Source organism: Urocampus carinirostris, chromosome 14 (assembly GCF_059441175.1).
Source record: "Urocampus carinirostris isolate Australia breed hairy pipefish chromosome 14, RoL_Ucar_1.0, whole genome shotgun sequence".
NCBI lineage: Eukaryota > Metazoa > Chordata > Actinopteri > Syngnathiformes > Syngnathidae > Urocampus > Urocampus carinirostris.
This window is the reverse complement of record NC_142362.1, coordinates 14,487,495-14,506,750: the sequence shown is the minus strand read 5'-3', so window position 1 is coordinate 14,506,750 and position 19,256 is coordinate 14,487,495. Positions and strand designations below refer to the sequence as shown.

General features: G+C 40.3%; 1 protein-coding gene across 2 annotated transcripts in view; it reads right to left on the bottom strand.

The window, feature by feature from the left end:
* Positions 1-16,998, bottom strand: part of LOC148352734 (uncharacterized) — an 87,953-nt gene extending 70,955 nt beyond the window's left edge. For both annotated transcript variants that reach the window (XM_088352839.1, XM_088352840.1), the window contains exons 1-2: positions 16,905-16,998; positions 5,498-5,626 (exon numbers count right to left, since the gene is read on the bottom strand). In XM_088352839.1, coding sequence (XP_088208965.1) covers positions 5,498-5,626; positions 16,905-16,910 — 135 coding nt within the window. In that variant the 5' untranslated portion in view covers positions 16,911-16,998. The remainder of the gene's footprint in view (positions 1-5,497; positions 5,627-16,904) is intronic.
* Between the last annotated feature and the right edge of the window lie 2,258 nt (positions 16,999-19,256).

Below are 19,256 nucleotides of genomic sequence, written 5' to 3'. Positions count from 1 at the left end.
TCTCTTGATAGATTTTAAGTCTTCCGAAAGCACACATGAATGTTGATTCCGCGTATACGGCGCCGGATCAAACGGGCTAGCATAATTCAAAACATACCGCATAGCTTCTGAAACTTAACACAGACAAGAACTCTCTGTACTTCTGTCACTCGCCTTTTCAGAGGGAATGTGGGTTTTGCCGCCACTTAATGAATTGTGACTTTAATGTTGATCTCTGCACCTAAAGCACCAAATGGCCTGCAAAGATGAAGTTGTGCACAACCGAGCAGCGCGTTTTGAAAAAGCTGCATGTCTTACACGGGCCTTTGAGCCGTGTCCTAATGTTAGCCGTGCACTGTTACACCATGCCGAGCTCACATGGAATGCGGCAAAGCGAATTCAAGCTTCAGGCGTGACTAGTGGAAGATGCTGTCGCCTGGCGAATTATTACTTTCAAGCCTTGTGTAACAGAGTTGAAATTTGATTGGGTTTAGTTTTTTTGAATTCTTATAAAATCTGTGTTTTTGTTGCATTAGTGTTATAATTTTGGTACCGCATTCATTTATTAAGCCATGGCTGTGCAGTGTTCTCGTTTGCCCGGGTCCCTGCGTCCTAGACACATCATTTTTGCTGGGGATGAATAGTCTCAAATCAACGTTCGTCTCCGGGACATTGTCATTATTACCCGATTACTTTTTTTAACAAAGATTTACCGCACTCCAAACTTTTCGTCAGGCAGATCCGCCATTGTTGTTTTGGTCTTGGGGTTCGAGTTTTTGTTTGCACGCCGATCTCGGCAAACGAGATCTCGTTGCTTCGAGATTACATCATTGTTGTGGTGGTTGTCGTCGAGTGAAGGTGAAGGTTAAGGTCCGGTCACACAGCCTTTCACGGGCGTATCGCGGCTGAATCACGGCCAGAAATTTCTGCCCGTGAAGCAGACGGTGTTTGACGCTTTGAGAACGCGATACAGACGCGATACAGCCGTGCTTTACACGCGGTAAGAAATTCACAAGGACGCGGAACAGTCGCCGGCCAATTTTGCACATTTTCCACCGCCGGCAACCACGGGCAAAAAAAAAAAACAATCGCAAAATTTTACCCGCGATACAGACGCGAAAGGCTGTGAGACCGGGCCTTTAAGTATGCCTCTGAAAAAACTAAGTATTAGGTGAAAATCAACACAAAATTGGTAATTTCTTCAGTGTCAGTAATAAGTCGAAACATAATGCAGAAAGTGATAACAACGGCAATAATTCCGGCACGAAAAAACGGCAGAGAAATTCATACCTGTCAACCTGTACGTTTTTGCCGTACAAAGTACGTTTATTATGCATTTTAAGACGCGTTCGAGTTGTGTAACTAAGTATTAGGTGAAAATCAACACAAAATTGGTAATTTCTTCAGTGTCAGTAATAAGTCGAAACATAATGCAGAAAGTGATAACAACGGCAATAATTCCGGCACGAAAAAACGGCAGAGAAATTCATACCTGTCAACCTGTACGTTTTTGCCGTACAAAGTACGTTTATTATGCATTTTAAGACGCGTTCGAGTTGTGTAGTGAAAGGAAGTCCGTCTTTTTTTAGAGAATCGGCTTTTTTGGGTCAACTCATTAAAGAGAGCCGGCTCTCAAACGACTCACTTGCTTTGATGATTGATATTACGAATTATGTTGTATAAAGAAGTTAAGAAAAAAAGGAAGTATAAAAGGAGAAAATGAAAAAAAAAGACAGGTTTGTGGTTATCCCTTTAATCGGTATATTACCAACAATAATTTGATGCAGAAAATGAATTCATAATTTGATCATTAAAACTGAATGAATATATGGATTTGTATTATATATTTGTCACCGATTTACAATTTCAACCTCGATAACACTAAATTTTTGGGACTCATAGATCTTTGTTGGGACCCAAAGATTTTTGAGCAAGCGAGTCCCCGGGACCCATCACTTTTCACAGGTAAAATGAACACTGGGCGTGTGCGACTGTCTTTTTCGTTTGGCACTTTATGGGCTTCTGCGCTTGCCGTACCTTCAGCTCTATCACCTAGTGTTAAAGGTAAGCTATGCACAATATCAGTTCCGGTAAAAGTTCATATTTTGCTAAATATAGGAGCTTCTTTCACGAACTTTTTTTGTATCTAAATGTATACAAGTTGTGCTAAATCACAAGTGTCAAACAGGCGGCCTGCGGGCCAGATCAGGCCCGCTAAGGGATTGAATCCGGCCCGCGGGACAACACTCAGAGAAGCGTAAGAGAAAAATAAGCTGCAGGTTGAAATATGTCAACTTGATGTTGCCAAAGCCAGGTGCCTCTCACAAAAACACTGTACTTGTATCTTTCTCTCTCTCTCTTTTCCACCCCTTTTCTCCCACTCTGTCTCCGTCTGTTTTACTCCCTGTGTCTCTTTTTCTCTTTCTTTGTTGCTCTTTGTCTCTTTCTCTCTCTGTGTCTTTTAACCTCTTTTGCTCCAACTTCCTTTTTTCCTTTTCTCTTTCTCTCTTCATACCCTTCGCGCTTTCTTTTCTCTTCTTTCCTTCTGTCTTTCTATTTCTCTTTGGATTTTTTTCTTCCTCTCCCTTCCTTTTCCCCCTCTCTCACGACTTTTTATCTTTTGTTTCTCACACTCTCTCCCTTGCTCTCTTTTTCTTTGTCCCGCCCTCTTTCCTTTTCCCTCCCTCTTTCTCTTTCTCTTTAATCTAGTAGTCCGGCCCCCGACAGAATGTTTGGCCCCCAAGTTAAAATGAGTTTGACACCCCTGTGCTAAATGATGCATAAAAAAGCACGAATTAAAAGTAAAGTAATGCAGCTTGAAACGATGATTTCTGAGATGCAACATGTTTCAATGCAACCACGCCACGATGTGCGGCATGTTGAGTGATGACCCGTTTTTGCATTTTTCTTAATGTTTTAGATGTATGCAGTCGTTATTAGTATTGTTTATTGAATGCAGGTACGTGGGAAAGCTATGTTCATTGTTATTATTAAGGTTTCACTATCAATGTGCTCGCATGTTGTTTGCATGGCATACCTTCAGCTCTATCACCTCGTGCTGAAGATGTATGCGGTCGTGCACACACGCCCTGACATATTTGTATTGTTTATTGAATGCAGGCAATAAACCGAGTGACTGTGAACCCTTGTGTCGCGCATGATTGAGGGTCGTTACACTTGGTTAGTGTGAGGACTTTTAGAAGGATTCTCAACATAGAAATGTGCTAAATTTTCACAAGTAGGCTACAAGTACAGTAACTATAATACTAAAAGAATAAGAAGCTTATGTTCAACAAATTCCATGCATTATAATTGTCATTGTAAAGCCAATGAACAGAATGAAGTTTGAAATTCCACATAGGGGAGTGTGTGTTGCTACTAGTAGATAAAGCTGATTTTAAAGACTGGAATGGGCTCTAGCAACCCCGTGGCCCTACTGATGATAAGCGGTGAAGATAATGGATAATGCATGGTAATAAACTCTTCAAAACCAAATTTCCTTCCTCAACAGTGGTGTTGTCCATTCATCACAATATAAATCTGCAAGAAATATAAAAAACAATCCGTATGTTGGTTAACTCGAGCTAGTAGATACAGTACATAACCGATGCTAGTTATAGCATTTCGCGATTAGCATTAGCAGTTAGCATTAGCCACTAGCAAAGTTTATCTCCGCATTGGACTATCAACTACTAACATAGTGAAACTACTAAAAATTAAGAAAACCCCTCCTTAAGCTAGCTAACTCGACTTAGTGGATAAGGCACTAAACGTAGCTCAAGCTAATGATTACAAATGTCAATTAGCATTAGCAAGTAGTATTTAAAGTTACCAAACCAAACCAGGCTTATTATTTTAATCATGTATTACATTTAAGAATACTTACAGGGGATGCTAGGACAACAATGAACCACAGAAAAGATTTGAATGGCGTTTTTTGTTTATTTTCTAGATTGATCCACTTCCTGTTTCTGATTTCTACCCCGTTAAACACTGGATGGTGCAGGAACATCGTATAAACACAATGGATTTAAGTTTAACACCCTCAAAATATAAACATAAACCAATATTTCATTAACTATTAATCGTTTTGAGTGCATTGTGATACTGTTTATTGTTTTTAGGATGTCTATTGTTCATTTTGTAAGATGCATTTGTTTTTGTGTTTGTATCCATCAGCTTGTCAGATCTTTTGACTTATTTACGTTTGAGATTTGTTTGTAGAAAATACTTTTACTATTGCAGTGTGTTTCTTGAATGAAACAAATTGAAAACCAAGTAAAATCATTTAATATAGATGGGTAGATATAAATGCCAGTGGTGGGCTGTTAGGACCTACAAGGCCTTCTCTGCTGGCCTAAAAATATCTAAGCAATGTGATATAAATTATATATTGTCCATGAATACTTGTCAAGTTGTATGTCAGCTTCTTTTCGTTATCTTCCCTCTGGTTGCACTGCTTCCAGATGTGCGCTTTCATATTAAAGCATTTAACCAATCAAGTTTCAGCCATTACTTGTTGCCAGTGTCAGACATCCGCCCAGTGGCGTTCACAAGCATGTCTGCAGGCTCTAAAGCACAACATCAGTGTCGATAAAGCTGTTGGGTTAGCAAATCAGATCCCGAGTTTTAGGAGCAGGGCCTTCTAGAAGGCGTAGGGAAACATTAAGGGACCCACTGCATTTGTAAACCCAGTCCTGTCAATCACCTGTGATCAGTCCGTCTGCGAACCTCTGTTTATACAAGGCAAGCCTTTTTTCGACCCTGACTCCCACCTGTCCCGTTTTTGCTCCCATTTATCTCCGGCTACGACCTGTTTTGATTCCGACCATGTCTGCTCCCCCGTCCCGACTTATAACCCATTTTTAATCCCGACTACGTCTACTCTCCCGTCCTGGCTTACGACTCGTTTCCGACCCCGACCATGCTTGGCTCTCCTAGTCCCGGTTACCAACCAGTTTTTCCGTCCCTGACACTGCCATCGCTTGCTACGGAAGATCCACTTCCATGTTCGAATCCCAATCCGAGTGCGAGAGCGACTTGCCTCACGCCTCTAACGAACACCGGATCGTGAGCGCAGCCCTTCCTTTTTCTTTCAATAAAACTTGTGGTAAATGTTACGCAATTGGGTCCTGTTTCCGTTCTGGTGCTGACGGTTGCATATACCGTTTATCAAGTTGTCATCAATGACGACAAAGTTCAATCCAATATAGCAGTTTTGATTGACAGCTACCCATTTTAGCGCAACCAGTGAGATTCAAGGTCACATTCTCCAAAACATACATACCACAAACACGACAATCTCTCTCTATACTTATATCTAAAGCACCATTGGAGTACCCTCACCAAACGTGATTGACTAACAGTGCCAACGCTTTTTGTTTTCTGAAATAAAAAAACTCACTTGAGTGGAGCAGCAATCACGCATCACAGACAAGAGGAAGGATAGACAAACGACGATTGTGAGAGAGCAAGATGTCAAAACGCGGGAGAGGGCTGAAATGGCGAGACATCTTACCTGGCTGGTTTGCGAAGCTGACAAGAGGAAATCACGGCGCTGCTGGAATGGGCACTCCGCTTTCATGTGGGTCAATGGCGCAGAAGGGGAAATTTTCTCTTTGTCAGCACGCCAAAAAGGGTCGATGTCCTGAAAACAGAAGTGAGGGTGTGCAAAAAAAAATCCACCCAGGAAAATATCAGGACTTTGACAAAGGTCATCACTATTGTAAACAGGTGCGATACAATTTAACTAATGAATTGAAAAAAATCCAGCATGTAACGATTTTTGAGCACTCATAACATACAGTAATAAACGGACGTATTCCCTCATCTTTTGCAGTTAATCCGTTCCATAACCACCATTTTTACATCATCCAGGGTATTTCTAATGTTGCAAAGCATTGTGGATTTGTGTCATGATGACTGATTAATTTCACCTGTGCCCTTTCGTTTGGCGCCAGCTGCTGCTGGCTTCCTGATTGTTTCCCCGTCCTACTTAAGCTCCGTCCTTTCACTTGCCTGTTGTCAGTCCGTTAGCGAACCTCTGTTTTCACAAGGCAAGCATTTTTGACTCTGCCTCCCGTCGGTCCTGCTTTTTCACCCGTTTGCCACACGTCCATTCCTGGTTGCCCCGATTGTCTCCGGATACGACCCGTTTTTTGACCCCGACCATGTTTTGATCTCCCGTCCCGGCTAACGACTTGTTTTTGACCCCGACCACGGTCTGCTCTACTGTCCTAACGACCTGTTTTTCCGTCTGCTACACTACGATCTCCCGCTCCAGAAGATCCACTTCCACATTCGGAACATGTTCCGATTCTGTGAGCGGCTTGCTTCCCGCGTCCAGCGAGCACCGGATCGCGGGTGCTGCCTTTCCTCTATATCTCAATAAACTTGTGATTAACGTTACGCATCTGGGTCCTACTTCCATTCTGGTTGTGACAGATTTGTAGTCCAGAGATAGATGCTACACGCTAACTACTTACTTGCTAAAAACAAAAAACCTCATATGTATTGGTTGATTTCCCTGGGATATTTCCATTCTAATTTCGGACCCACGGCGAAAATGTCAGCCCTTCATATAAAGTGGATGCCATAGTTGTATCCATCCATATATAGTTTAAGTCTATGATTCAGGTCTCCCCTTGTGAACAGATGGGACAGCAATTGACCAAACCTTTGGAGTAAGAGCAAAACATCACGGTATTTTGTTGACTCTGGTGAGTGACAATGTGAGAATATTGAAATGTGTCACTGTGTTAAGTCATATATTGTGTGAGTTTTCCAGGTGTTGTCATGATTACCCATGTGGCGCGCTGGAATGTGCTTCCTGATTGGTTAATGCTCCCTTTTTAAACGCGTTACGCGGAGAACTCTTGGTCTGAGGATTACTTCTGTACCCCAGAAGACTCTCCCGATTACATGTGCCTTCTTGTTTACCTGATTCTGCCTGCCTGCCTCCGATCCGACCTGCCTCCGATTCGACCTGCTTTCGTCCCACGCTACGATCTTCTCTTCAGTCCTGGTAAACTCGACCTGCCTTCGTCCCACGCTACGATTGATCACGTCTCCCGCTAACCCTTACACTTTCCCAAATAAAGAACTGTACGAACGCTCTGGGGTCTCCTGCTCTGTTCTGGTCTTCCCTGACAGGTGTATCCATTTCGTTCTTTTCATTCATCACATTGAGTTTTTCCTTGCTCTCATGTCGGTTCTAGATCAGGGGATGGTGTAATAATAGTCTGTAGTTTGCAATTGTATTTGGTCTGTGAAGCCCTTTGAGACTTCTTGTGATAAAGGACTGTACAAATAAACATGACTCGACAATCGTATTTTAATCAAGTTAATTATTTAGTGATATTTAATGCACCTTATGATTATCTACATATTCTAATGCACATACTTCTTGTTCTATTCACTCGTCATCACAATATACTTGGTATAGTCATCATACAATCTCTAGAATCTAGAATAGAATAGAAAATAGCTTTCTTATTAACTTTTGGGAGGGAGGCCTTGACTCTTATCAAACCACCTGCAGGGTTCAGTCGGGACAGGGGACTAGTGAGAGGTTGTACTCACAAGCTCAGAATCCATCCATCCATCCATCCATCCATCCATCCATCCATCCAACCAACCATCCATCCATTCATCCATCCATCATCTGCACCGCATATCCTCAGTTGGGTCGTGGAGCCCATCCAGGCTATCTTCAGGCAGTGGGCAGGGGACACCCTGAACTGGTTGCAGTCATTGGGCGCATAGAGACAGAAAACTCACGCTCATTCACACCTAGGGACAAATTGGTCTGGCCAATCAACGTGACCTAGATGTTTTTGGAATGTGGGAGGGAACCGGAGTGCCCGGAGAAAACACACTCAAGCACGGGGAGAACATGCAAACTCCACACAGGAAGGCTAATAGCTGGATTCGATCCCAAATACTCAGAACGCTAACCACTCATCCGCCGTGCCGCCACAAGCTCAGAATATTCTGTTTTATTAATAGTATTTGTTTTGTATAAAACATTTTTTTTAAACTCAAACTGCTCACTCTAGTACTTGTTTCTATCCTTCTCTTCTTGCAACACAAATGTTAATTTGAACACGCTGAAAAATAAAACAGTCTGTCCTCCTTTAACAGAAACAAATAAAATCATCCTTTATTTGATATCAAATTTAGAAACGACATTTCTGTGGTCATTCGTTTGTCAGTAGCACCTCGGAAACAGAAGGCACTTCTCCCATTAGTTTAAGTCACAGGTGTCAAACAGGCGTCCCGCGGGCCGGATCAGGCCCGCTAAGGAATTGAATCCGGCCCGCGAGACAACACTCAAAGAAGCGCAAGAGAAAAATGAGCTGAAGGTTGAAATATGTCAACTTGATGTTGCCAAAGTCAGGTGCTTCGAACAAAGACACTGTACTTGTATTTCTCTCTCCCAGGCCTCTCTCTCTCTCTCTTTCTCTCTCTCTCTTTCAACCCTTTCTTCCCACTCTCTGTCTCTGTCTCTTTCACTCTCTGTGTCTCTCTTTTTCTCTTCCTTTGTTGCTCTTTGTCTCTTTCTCTCTCTGTGTAGTTTAACCTCTTTTGCTGTAACTTCCTTTTTTCCTTTTCTCTCTTTTCTCTTCCTACCCTTCGCGCTTTCTTTTCTCTTTTCTCTCCTTCTGTCTTTCTATTTCTCTTTGGATTTCTTTCTTCCTCTCCCTTTCTTTTCCCCCTCTCTCACGACTTTTTATCTCTTTTGTTTCTCACTCTCTGTCCCCCTCTCTCTTTTTCTTTCTTTGTCCCTCCCTCTCTCCTTTTCCCTCCCTCTTTCTCTTATTTCTTTATTTCTCTTTTTCTTTCTCTTTAGTCTACTAGTCCGGCCCCCAACAGAATGTTTGTTCTATCGTGGGGCCCCGAGTTAAAATGAGTTTGACACCCCTGGTTTAAGTATACCGGCACTCATACAATGACGCCGAAATTCTACAATGTACTCAAAACTCTGCAGAACTACTTAGTGGAAAAATCCATGACGCACTGAGAATGCGAACGTGGAACCACGTCGTGACCATGGAACACTGGAGCCCATCTTTAAACAATAACAATTGTCTTTATGATGACAGCGTTTTCACTGTAATCCAGGATAATCCCTTCACTCAGGCTTGGAGGTCCAATGACAGTTTACCAAGTCCTAGAAAATGGAAATTGCTCATGATTGTACGCGGTCACTCTTCAGATCAAGCGAGATTGGTGCTATGCTTCGGTCACCTTGACGTGTGAAAAAATAGGAACAATCCACATCAACTCATTAAAGCCGTCTGGTAAACAAGTAGGAGAGTGGACGAAAGAGAAATGTTCAGTTTTGATGAAAAGACCTGTGGAGTAAAGCTTTTTCTATCCAATTTGTTTGCAAATAATACCCTATTTTCCGCACTATAAGGCGCCCCGGGTTATAGGGCGCACCCCCAAAAAATAGTTTTTGGTCCTATATTTTCCATACATAAGGCGCACCGGATTATAAGGCGCTACAATGGGAACGTCGACAAAACAGTCAGATAGTTCAGTCAAACTTATTACCCCCTTAACATTCCCAAAGCTTGCAAAGAAGCAAATATCATTCAGAAGGTTAAAGTCTTGGGATTCCAGAAATGCCAAACATTTCTTAGTTTCCATTTTTTTTTTTGCTGGCAACTGTGTGGACAGCAAAGTAAGAATTTTATTGTGCAGGGAAACGGGGTTCCTTACTGTGCATTTGACAATAAACACTTTGAATTAAATTTAGTTTAAAAATAGACTCATCGCAGAAACATCAAGATCGTTCTAAAACAAGATAACGGGAAAATCTAAAGCCGCATAGCTCACCTAAGTTCTCTTGCAGCCATCACGTTGAATAATGATACGTAACCATGGTCTTCTTACAACCGTGAGTGTAGTAAATCCAGGAGAGTAAAATATTTACAAATACAGAATAGTAAAAAATGTTTTCTCTATGCCGTAGTTCAAGCAAAAATGCTATTCACATTCATCTTTTTCGGCCAATTGCAGGCTGTGTTTTGCCCCTTTAGCCTATGCGAGCCTGTAAATGATAGAAAGGATCCGCCCCCTTTACCTCCGAATAACTTTAGCCAATAGTGACTGATTCAAATGATGATTGACACATTGGTTAGGAAATGAAACGCCGGCATATAAATCCCAGCATACACCGCGGACTACTTCGCCTTCGGGGGAAAATCTAGTCGGCGGCTGCTTGCCTTAGTTGCAAGACTTTGCGACTTAATATTGATCCATATATAAGGCGCACTGTATTATAAGGCGCATGGTCAGCTTTTGAAAAAAATAAAGGCTTTTAGGTGCGCCTTATAGTGCGGAAAATACGGTTCTTGTTTTTGGCCCTTAATACCATTAAACTTAATCACTGATAACCAACTTGAATCAACAGGAACCATAATTCTGTGTAAATGATTTTCCCGTTTATTTTTTCTTTTCAATCATGTCCCGAAAAATATCACATCATAAAATAAACCCACCTGAAAACAAAAAAAGGATGACAGATTGGCATTACAGACTTTTAGTGGAGAAAATAAGTACTTAAACACCTTGCTATTTTGCTATTTCTACCATTTAGAAATCATGGAGGGGTCTGAAATGTTCATAGTAGAAGCATGTCCACTATGAGAGAGATAAACTAAAAAGAAAAATCCAGAAATAACAATGCATGTTTTTTTAAACAATTTATTTGTGTGATACAGCTGCAAATAAGTATTTGACCTGTGTATCATCGAGAATTCTGACCCTAAAAGTTAGTCCGCTCATTCGAAGTCCACCTGCACCCTATGTATCATCCTGAATCAGATGCACTTGTTTGAGGTCATTAGCTGCAAGACTTGTCCACCCCATACAAGACTTTACCTTATAATATGGCAAAGACCAAAGAGCTGTCCAAAGACACCAGTGACAACATTGTACACCTCCACAAGGATGGAAAGGGCTATGGGGCAATTGCCAAGCAGCTTGGTGAAAAAAGGTCCACTGTTGGATCATTCATTAGGAAATGGAAGAAGCTAAACATGACGGTCAATCTCGATCGGAGTGGAGCCCCATGCAAGATATCACCTTGTGGGGTCTCAATGATTCTAAGAAAGGTTCAAATCAGCCCGGAACTACACAACAAGAGAGAGAGAGAATGTGAGAAACAAAAGAGAAAAAAACAAATAGTGGGAGAGGGGGAAAGAAAGAGAGAGAAAGAAAGAAATCCAAAGAGAAATAGAGAAAAAAGAAGAGAAAGAGAGGGTGAGAAAGAGAGAAGGGAAAGAAAAAGAGAGAGAGAAAGAAAACAAGAGAGAAAATGAAGAAGGAAGAGAGAGCAAAATAAGGTAAAATTACACAGTGAGAGAAAGAGACAAAGAGGAACAAAGAAAGATAAAAAGAGAGACAGGGAGTAAAAGAGAGAGAGAGAGAGAGAGAGAGAGAAAAGGGGAGGAAGCGAGAGAGAAAGAGAGAGAGAGAAAGAGATAGAAAGAAATACAAGTACAGCGTCTTTGTAAGAGGCACCTGTCTTTGGCAACATCAACTGGACATATTTCGACCTGCAGCTCATTTTTCTCTCGGCGTTGTCTCGCGGGCCAGATTCAATCCCTTAGTGGGCCTGATGCAGCCCGTGGTACGCCTTTTTGACACCCCTGCTCTAGATCATTTTGCTTGTTTTAAGTATTTTTGTAACTATTTTAACACGTTAAATAAGAAATAATATAGGGCAGGACGGCGGCGCAGTGGTTAGCGCGTGTGCGGCACAGTTCTGAGTTCATGAGATCGAACCACATGTGTGGAATTTGCATGTTCTCCCCGTGCTTGCGTGGGCTTCCTCGGGGTACTCCGGTTTCCTCCCACATTCCAAAAATCATGCATGTCAGGTCTAAATTGTCCCTAGGTGTGAAGAAGCGAGTGAGTTGTGTGTCCCTGTGTGCCCTGCGACTGGCTGGCAACCAGTTCAGGGTGTCCCCTGCCCACAGCCTGAAGATAGCTGGCAAGGGCTCCAGCACCCCCGTGACCCTATTGAAGATAAGCAGTGCAGATAATGGATGGATAGAAGAAATAATGTACAAAAAAATGCTATCAAAGGAACAAAATATCTATTTATTGCGGTGTGATACTCTCCTCTGTGTTTTATAGCTTTTGTTTGTACCTACAGTATTTCTTTCCAAAGAATACATATGGCAATTGTTTTCTTTTTTCGAATAATTGATGATAGTATTAAAATTCATCTAAACCAGGGGTGTCAAACAAGTGGCCCGTGGGCCGGATCAGGCCCGCTTAGGGATTGAATCCTGCCCGGAAGACAATGCTGAGGGAAGCGCAAGAGAAAAACGAGCTGCAGGTTGAGGTATGTCCACTTGATGTTGCCAAAGCCAGGTGCCTCTCACAAAGATGCTTTACTTGTATTTCTTTCTCTCTCTCCCTCTCTCTCCCTCTCTTTCTCCCTTTTCCTCACTCTCTATCCCTCTTTCTTTCACTCTCAGTGTCTCTCTTTTTCTTTTTCTTTGTTCCTCTTTGTTTTTCTCTCAGTGTGTCTTTTTACCTTCTTTTGCTCTCTCTTACTTTTTTCCTTTTCACATTATTTTCTCTCTTTTTCCTGGTTTCTTGCATTCCCCTTCTCTTTTTCTACCCTTCACTCTTTCTCTCCTCTTTTCCATCCTTCTTTCTTTCTCACTTTCAATTTCTTTTTGGATTTCTTTCATTCTCTCTCTTTATTTCCCTCTGTCACTATTGCTCTTTTTTATCTCTTTTGTTTCTCTCTCTCTCTCTCTCTCTCTTACTCCCTTTCTCTCCTTCTTTGTCCCACAATCTCTCTTTTTCTCTCCATCTCTTCCTCTTATTTCTTTCTCTCTTTTTTTCTTTCTCCTCAATCTACTAGTCCGGTCCCTGATTTGGTTTTCTGTTCAATTAAAAAAGATAAGGTTGCGGTTCGGTCACTTTGAGTCTCCATAGTTTTTCTTCCTTGTGCTTAATGGCACTTGTTTTCGTTTGCACTGCACAATACAGCGGCATCTAGTAGTCAAATAATACACACTGTGCCTTTAATGCTGGACAATACAGTTCTTACAAAATATTTGGACTTCCATTTTCACTTCAGGGTGAACTCATGTGTTAGCTAAAAGCGGTTCTACTTCTATCTATTTCGGTTACATTAGCTGTACAATGACTTGTGTTTTGATATTGTCAAAAGGATTCATTGTAGCAAAAGGAAATGAGTTGAAAAAAAATAATTTTGCAGCGCTTCGACCTGTCAGCGGCCCGAATGAATTGTGAGGCCCGCAGGACTCTACCAGGAAGTGGAACCTGACCCGTGATTAAAATGGTCTTGTCTGAACCTGTCTCATGAGAAAATGTTGCATGTGTGTACATGGACTCCGCATTCTAATATAACAAGAGTGCCTAACTCATTTTTGGGACAAAATAAGAGTTTTTCGCTAAATCAGATTCCCATACAAAGCTGCATAATTTATCCTGTTCGATATCGTAGACGACAAACCAAACAGTGTTTCTGCTTAACTTGACTTTGGCATTTTTTTTCTATGTGCTTAACAATAGTTTCTTTTTATGAAAGAGATAGTACGTAATACTATATGCCCTCTAGTGGGGATTTTTGTGACCTGTAGACTATTGTGTTCCGGAAAAACCTAGCTTTGCGAGGATTACATTAGAGAAGTTGTTCTCCAAGGGACAGCACGGCAGCGCAGTGGTTAGCGAGTGTGCGACACAGTCCTGAAGTCGTGAGATGGAACCGCCCTGTGTGGAGTTTGCATGTTCTCCCCGTGCTTGCGTGGGTTTCCTCCCACATTCCAAAAACATGCATGTCAGGTTAATTGGCCGGTTCAAATTGTCCCTAGGTGTGAATGAGCGAGTGATTTGTCTGTCTCTATGTGCCCTGCGATTGGCTGGCAACCAGTTCAGGGTGTCCCCTGCCTACTGCCCAAAGATTGCTGGGTTGGGCTCCAGCAACCCCTGCGACCCTACTGAGGATAAGCAGCACAGATAATGGATGGATGGATGGTGAGTGAATGGTTTTCTGTCAATGTGTGCTCTGCGACTGACTGGCAACCGGTTCAGGGTGTCCCCTGCCCGCTGCCCAAAGACAGCTGGGATGGGCTCCGGCACCCCCGCGACCCTACTGAGGATAAGCAGTGCAGATAATGGATGGATAGAGTTCTTCTCCATCTGGGATCCTTAGCAGAAGTATTAGTCTCTACCAGTATTTTTCAACTGATACAGATAAGAGTACTCTTGTCATCAGTACTGATGCCAAGTGCTGATACGTTTTAAATTAATACAATTAATTTGATTCATACATTTCTCCCTAAACCAAAATCGTTTTTTAGGACTGGGTTTCCCCTCCTTCATGAAACAGTACTGTTTTCCATGCTTACCGGCAGTATAAGCCTCCTGATCTGACTCATATACAGCACCTTCATCATCTGGTCGCTGTTCTTTTTCCGTGAGCAGTGTAATCCCGCTCTTCAAAGATGAGCCAGACCTTAGAGATGACGGGCAGCGGTTGTTTGTGTGACAATACCGATACCGGATCATAAATCACTGGGAAAAAACTGTGTTGCTCTGAAATCTTGAGTATAGAATTGTACACCATTCAACCGCCAGGATTATAGGGGCACCATTTCCTGTGGTGTGTCTTGGGCAAATAAAGCCTGGCGGTGCCCATCCCTCTCCAGGCCGTTTTTTTGGGAAAGGGATCGCTCCCCCACAAGAAACAGTACTGTTTTCCATGGTTACCAGTAGCAGGATGACCCTCCTGATTTCACTCAGATACAGCACCTTCATCATTCTGTTCCTCAGAGATGAGCAAGACCTTGATGATGACGGGCAGCGGTTGTTTGTGTGACAATACTAAAACCGGATCATAAATCACCGGAAAAAAACTATTTTGTTCCGAAGTTTCGAGTATCACATTTTCCACTACATCATTTTTGCCTTATTTCTGTTCAATAATGAGCTTTGAGGTGATGACCTTACGTCCTTTGCTATTCTGACATATTAAAGGCACAAGTACATGTCTACAATTCCTTCGCTTTTGTTATAATAATTTCTAGTAAACAAGTCCATTATATCCAATCATTTAAATTGCAGCAAAGTGTTCTGTTAGTTCCCCACTAGAGGGTTTATAGTATTATGTACTGTCTCTTTAATAAAAGAGCAACAATGCCAAGCACATAAAATAGTTGCTTAAGTCGTTTATTGGCAAATAATTGGGCCTGAATTTCCAATTCTAGCACATTTAAATTTAGTATTATGAAGTAAGTGTTAATTTTGTAGTTTTCCCCCCATGTATTATTTTGTTGTATCAAATATACCTCAAAATGAATCTCAACAAATCTTGATGGGTAGATGTCAACCTGCCTTTAATGTCTGATCGAGCCTTCACGCTCATTGTGTCCGATACCGGGATCTAAAGCCATCACAAATACAATATTGTACTTCCAGATATGGAAGAGCAATAGTGACAGAGGGGAATAAAGAGAGAGAAAGAAAGAAATCCAAAGAGGAATTGAAAGTGAGAAAATGGGATGTCAATACCCATCCCTTAAGTCGATACTCGCTTATTTCTAATGATACAACATATTTTCGGGTATGTTTTTCATAGCAGTTTTTTCCAACTGATACCAATACGAGTTCTGTTGTCATCAAAACTGATGCCGTTAATACTTTTGATTCATAAAATTTCCTCTAAAACAAAAACCTGAATTTCTGATTCTTGCAAATTTCCATCAAAGGATCTACAATGAGCTATTATTTTCTAGAATTCTTTTCATTTTCAATTTATGTAATTAAAATTAGGGTATCAATCATTCGTTAGAATTAATTTAGTAAAATCTTCATGGGCAGACGTGATTCATGATGACTTAAATGATCTGATATCTACAATTGTCATAATTGATACTGGGATTTGTAATTGAGCGTACTTCAAAATATGGTTTGGTATCAGCCTGATATTAATATCTAAAATTGATATTGGCACTTTCCTAATGATAAGTGATTATTACTAGTCAAGTCAAGTCATTTTTATTTGTATAGCCCTTAATCACAGTCTCAAAGGGCTGCACAGTATGATTACAGGATTATTGCACAAACTATTATTTCAGACTATTATTACACCATCTCCTGATCTGGAAACAACATGAGGGCAAGGAAGAACTCAAAAACCTCAACATGAGGAAAATGAAGAAACCTTGAGACTACTACACTAAATGGATTTGATAAATATAATTTTGAGAGATATTTTTTGTCATTACTGAATTATTAGTTCACCTCTAGATGGCGCTAAATTTTAGACAATGGTTCCTCTATTTCCGAATATCAAGACAGTGAGAAACGGATACGGGTACTGATTTGAACCAAACGGATATCCTTTTGAATAACACATAAAACTTTTCATTAACCCTGTACATTTCATTAATGTTAGGTTTTGTTGCAGACTATGCAAAATATTGAATAGAATATTGTTATATTGTGGGTCTACATGTGTTGCACCATTGATTTAATTCCATAGATTCTAATTGTTGGTCTCCTTTTAGAATTTTGCGTTGTGTTTTCGACCTCAAAGTATATTTTGTTGTGTATGGCTGCTACAAATATCATTAGAATTCACAGCTCACGGATAGCTTAACCATTTGGGTCTTAGGGGTACCACTTCCTGTGGTGTGACTTAGGCAAATACAGCCTGGTGACTCCCATCCCTCTCCAGGTCGAATCATCATACTTTTTTTCTCGGGATGAAATGTCTTAATATTTGTAATAATCAATTTAATCAATTTACATTTTAATCCCTCAGTGTCCAGTTTTGTTACTAATCACACAACAGCACGATGCACATGAATTTCATTCCAAAAAATTACAGTATGCTTGCATCATCATCAACATAATCTGAAATGTACCCGCATCAGGCTGGCCCACGTGTCCAATTTTCATTGATGAGGTGAATCTTCTTGCTTTTAGAGCTGGCTGTTTCATGCCCCTGTGGCTAAATCTTTGAAAAGACACAAAAAGTTGACACTGAGGGCAGCAAATTGAAGCAAATTCAAACAAAGGTATTTTTATAGCTCTGTCCAGAAAATTCAATGAAACTCAGTGCAGTGTAAAAACCTAAACAAGAAAAATAAGAATTCTCTTTTCCTCCCCAACTACCAAGACGGCCAAATCCACAAGCACACACACACAGTGATTGAGGAACAAAAACGAATATAAAACAAATAAAATGAATGAATTAGAAAATATACAAATGCACAGACTAGCCGTGAGAGGAAATGGACCTGAATGGGGCTCATCTACAGTAAGAAGTATGGCAGCAACTATATATGAATTCTGTGAATTTCTTTTGTGCACAATTTATGTAATTCATAGTCTATATATTTTTTAAGCTCTTTTTAGCGAAAAAAAGTTAGGAAATTATTGTCATCACTATAGTTTGCAGCAGGTCTAGTTTCACACTTCTCGAATTAAAAAAAAAACAGTTTAGAATGCCCATTTTGCGTCATATCCATGCGGGTGTCTCACTATTAAATCGCACTCATGCGCTTTATTATGTTTTATGTATTGCCATCACACATGAATGCAACGCGACTTGGTTTAATTATTTTAAACGACAAATTGCTCAGCCATAATTTCCCTCAAAAAACCCGCAAAATTAAATCTGGGAGTTGACCAACTTTACTCTGACATGCAAAAGAAATAATAATAATGCAACAATACTGCAGCCCGTGGCAGAAAACGAGGCGGTTGTCATTCGGATGCAATTGAGGCAAGTGCAGCCTGCAGGGGGGTGAGGTTGCAATTTATATTTTAGAAGGAGTGGGGGGCGAAGGCACGCACCCCTAAACGCACTTTAGACTCGCCACAATAGACACAAAGCGTTTCATTGGCCCGAATAAATCATTCCTTTGTTTAAGGTACATTGATCAATCTAATAGCGTGTAATGGCTTCCTAATTGGCACGCGCTCTCAAATGGATGAAGAAAAGACTGAAACGGCCGATTTTTGTCTTGAAACGTTATGTTTTTGTATTTAAAAATAGAAAAAATGTCGTTTTAAATTGTTACATTGTAAAAACAAAACATGTGTTACGTTTTAAGATTTGTTTGTGTATTTTTGAGGCCCAGTCGATCATCCCCTTTTCATCACATTGATTCATAAACTGTATCGCCCCATTTTAAAATTAAGAATAACTGTTTCTTTTGACTTAAGGTCGCCAAAGATATTTCAACAATAAACGGAGAGATAAATGATGTTGCCAGCACTATATTAAATTGTATTTTATCTTGATTCGAAACAATATTCCAACAGAATTATAAAAGAAATAAATTATTCTTATTTGTGGGTTTTACGTCACTGTTTCATTATTATATACTGTTTGACAAGATTAAATAATGTTCTATATTGAGGCTTACAACTCAGGCCAGACGACGAGCACTGCTTTGTAAATCTGACCTATAATAACCTTTTATATTTGTTTCTATATTCTTTATTTAAAGTATTTTATTACACGTGTATCCGGGAGTGCCGCGTCTTATCTCGTAGTGAACCAATGAATAGGATTAATAAATGAAGGGCCTTATGGTCATTATACAGGTACAGTATAACGAAATTGGAAGGCTTCTCCTTTGAGTGCAAGCAAAACACAATAAAAAGATAAAAATGTGCAAAAAGGATACAATCGTTAAAAAATGAATATGTTATGATAAAAAAACAAATCAGTGCATATTTACAATGACAGTTGTACAGAAAATTGCATTCAGTGTCAATAAAGACTATTCAATTACTGTATACCTCATATTATTTATTGATCAATATTTAAAGATTAATTAATATAATTTGGCCGTTATTGTTCTCGTGGCTTGTTTCATTTCATTATGTCTTCGCATATTACAGTGCCTTTTATTCATTATGTTTCCAAAACAATTAAATTTGATATTTAATGCACGTTTCAGAACACATTTTTTAGCACCCACGGGAAAACATGGAGATGAAGTGGCAGCTAATAAAGGACGCGAACGGCAGTTATGTTTAATATTCTCCTGTCAGCAAATACACTATAGCATTTTCAACTGTTTGGCGTCTCTTTTTTTGTTTTTGTTTTATAATGGGTGAAATTGGAATTAGAATCCAAATAAGAGCTATGATTTAATTATGTAATGTAATGAAGTCATTTGCGTCAACATGACGTGTGATGGAGACGCTAAATTGAAAACAATGAGTCAATTGAAAATATAAGTGAAAATATGCTTACCTCA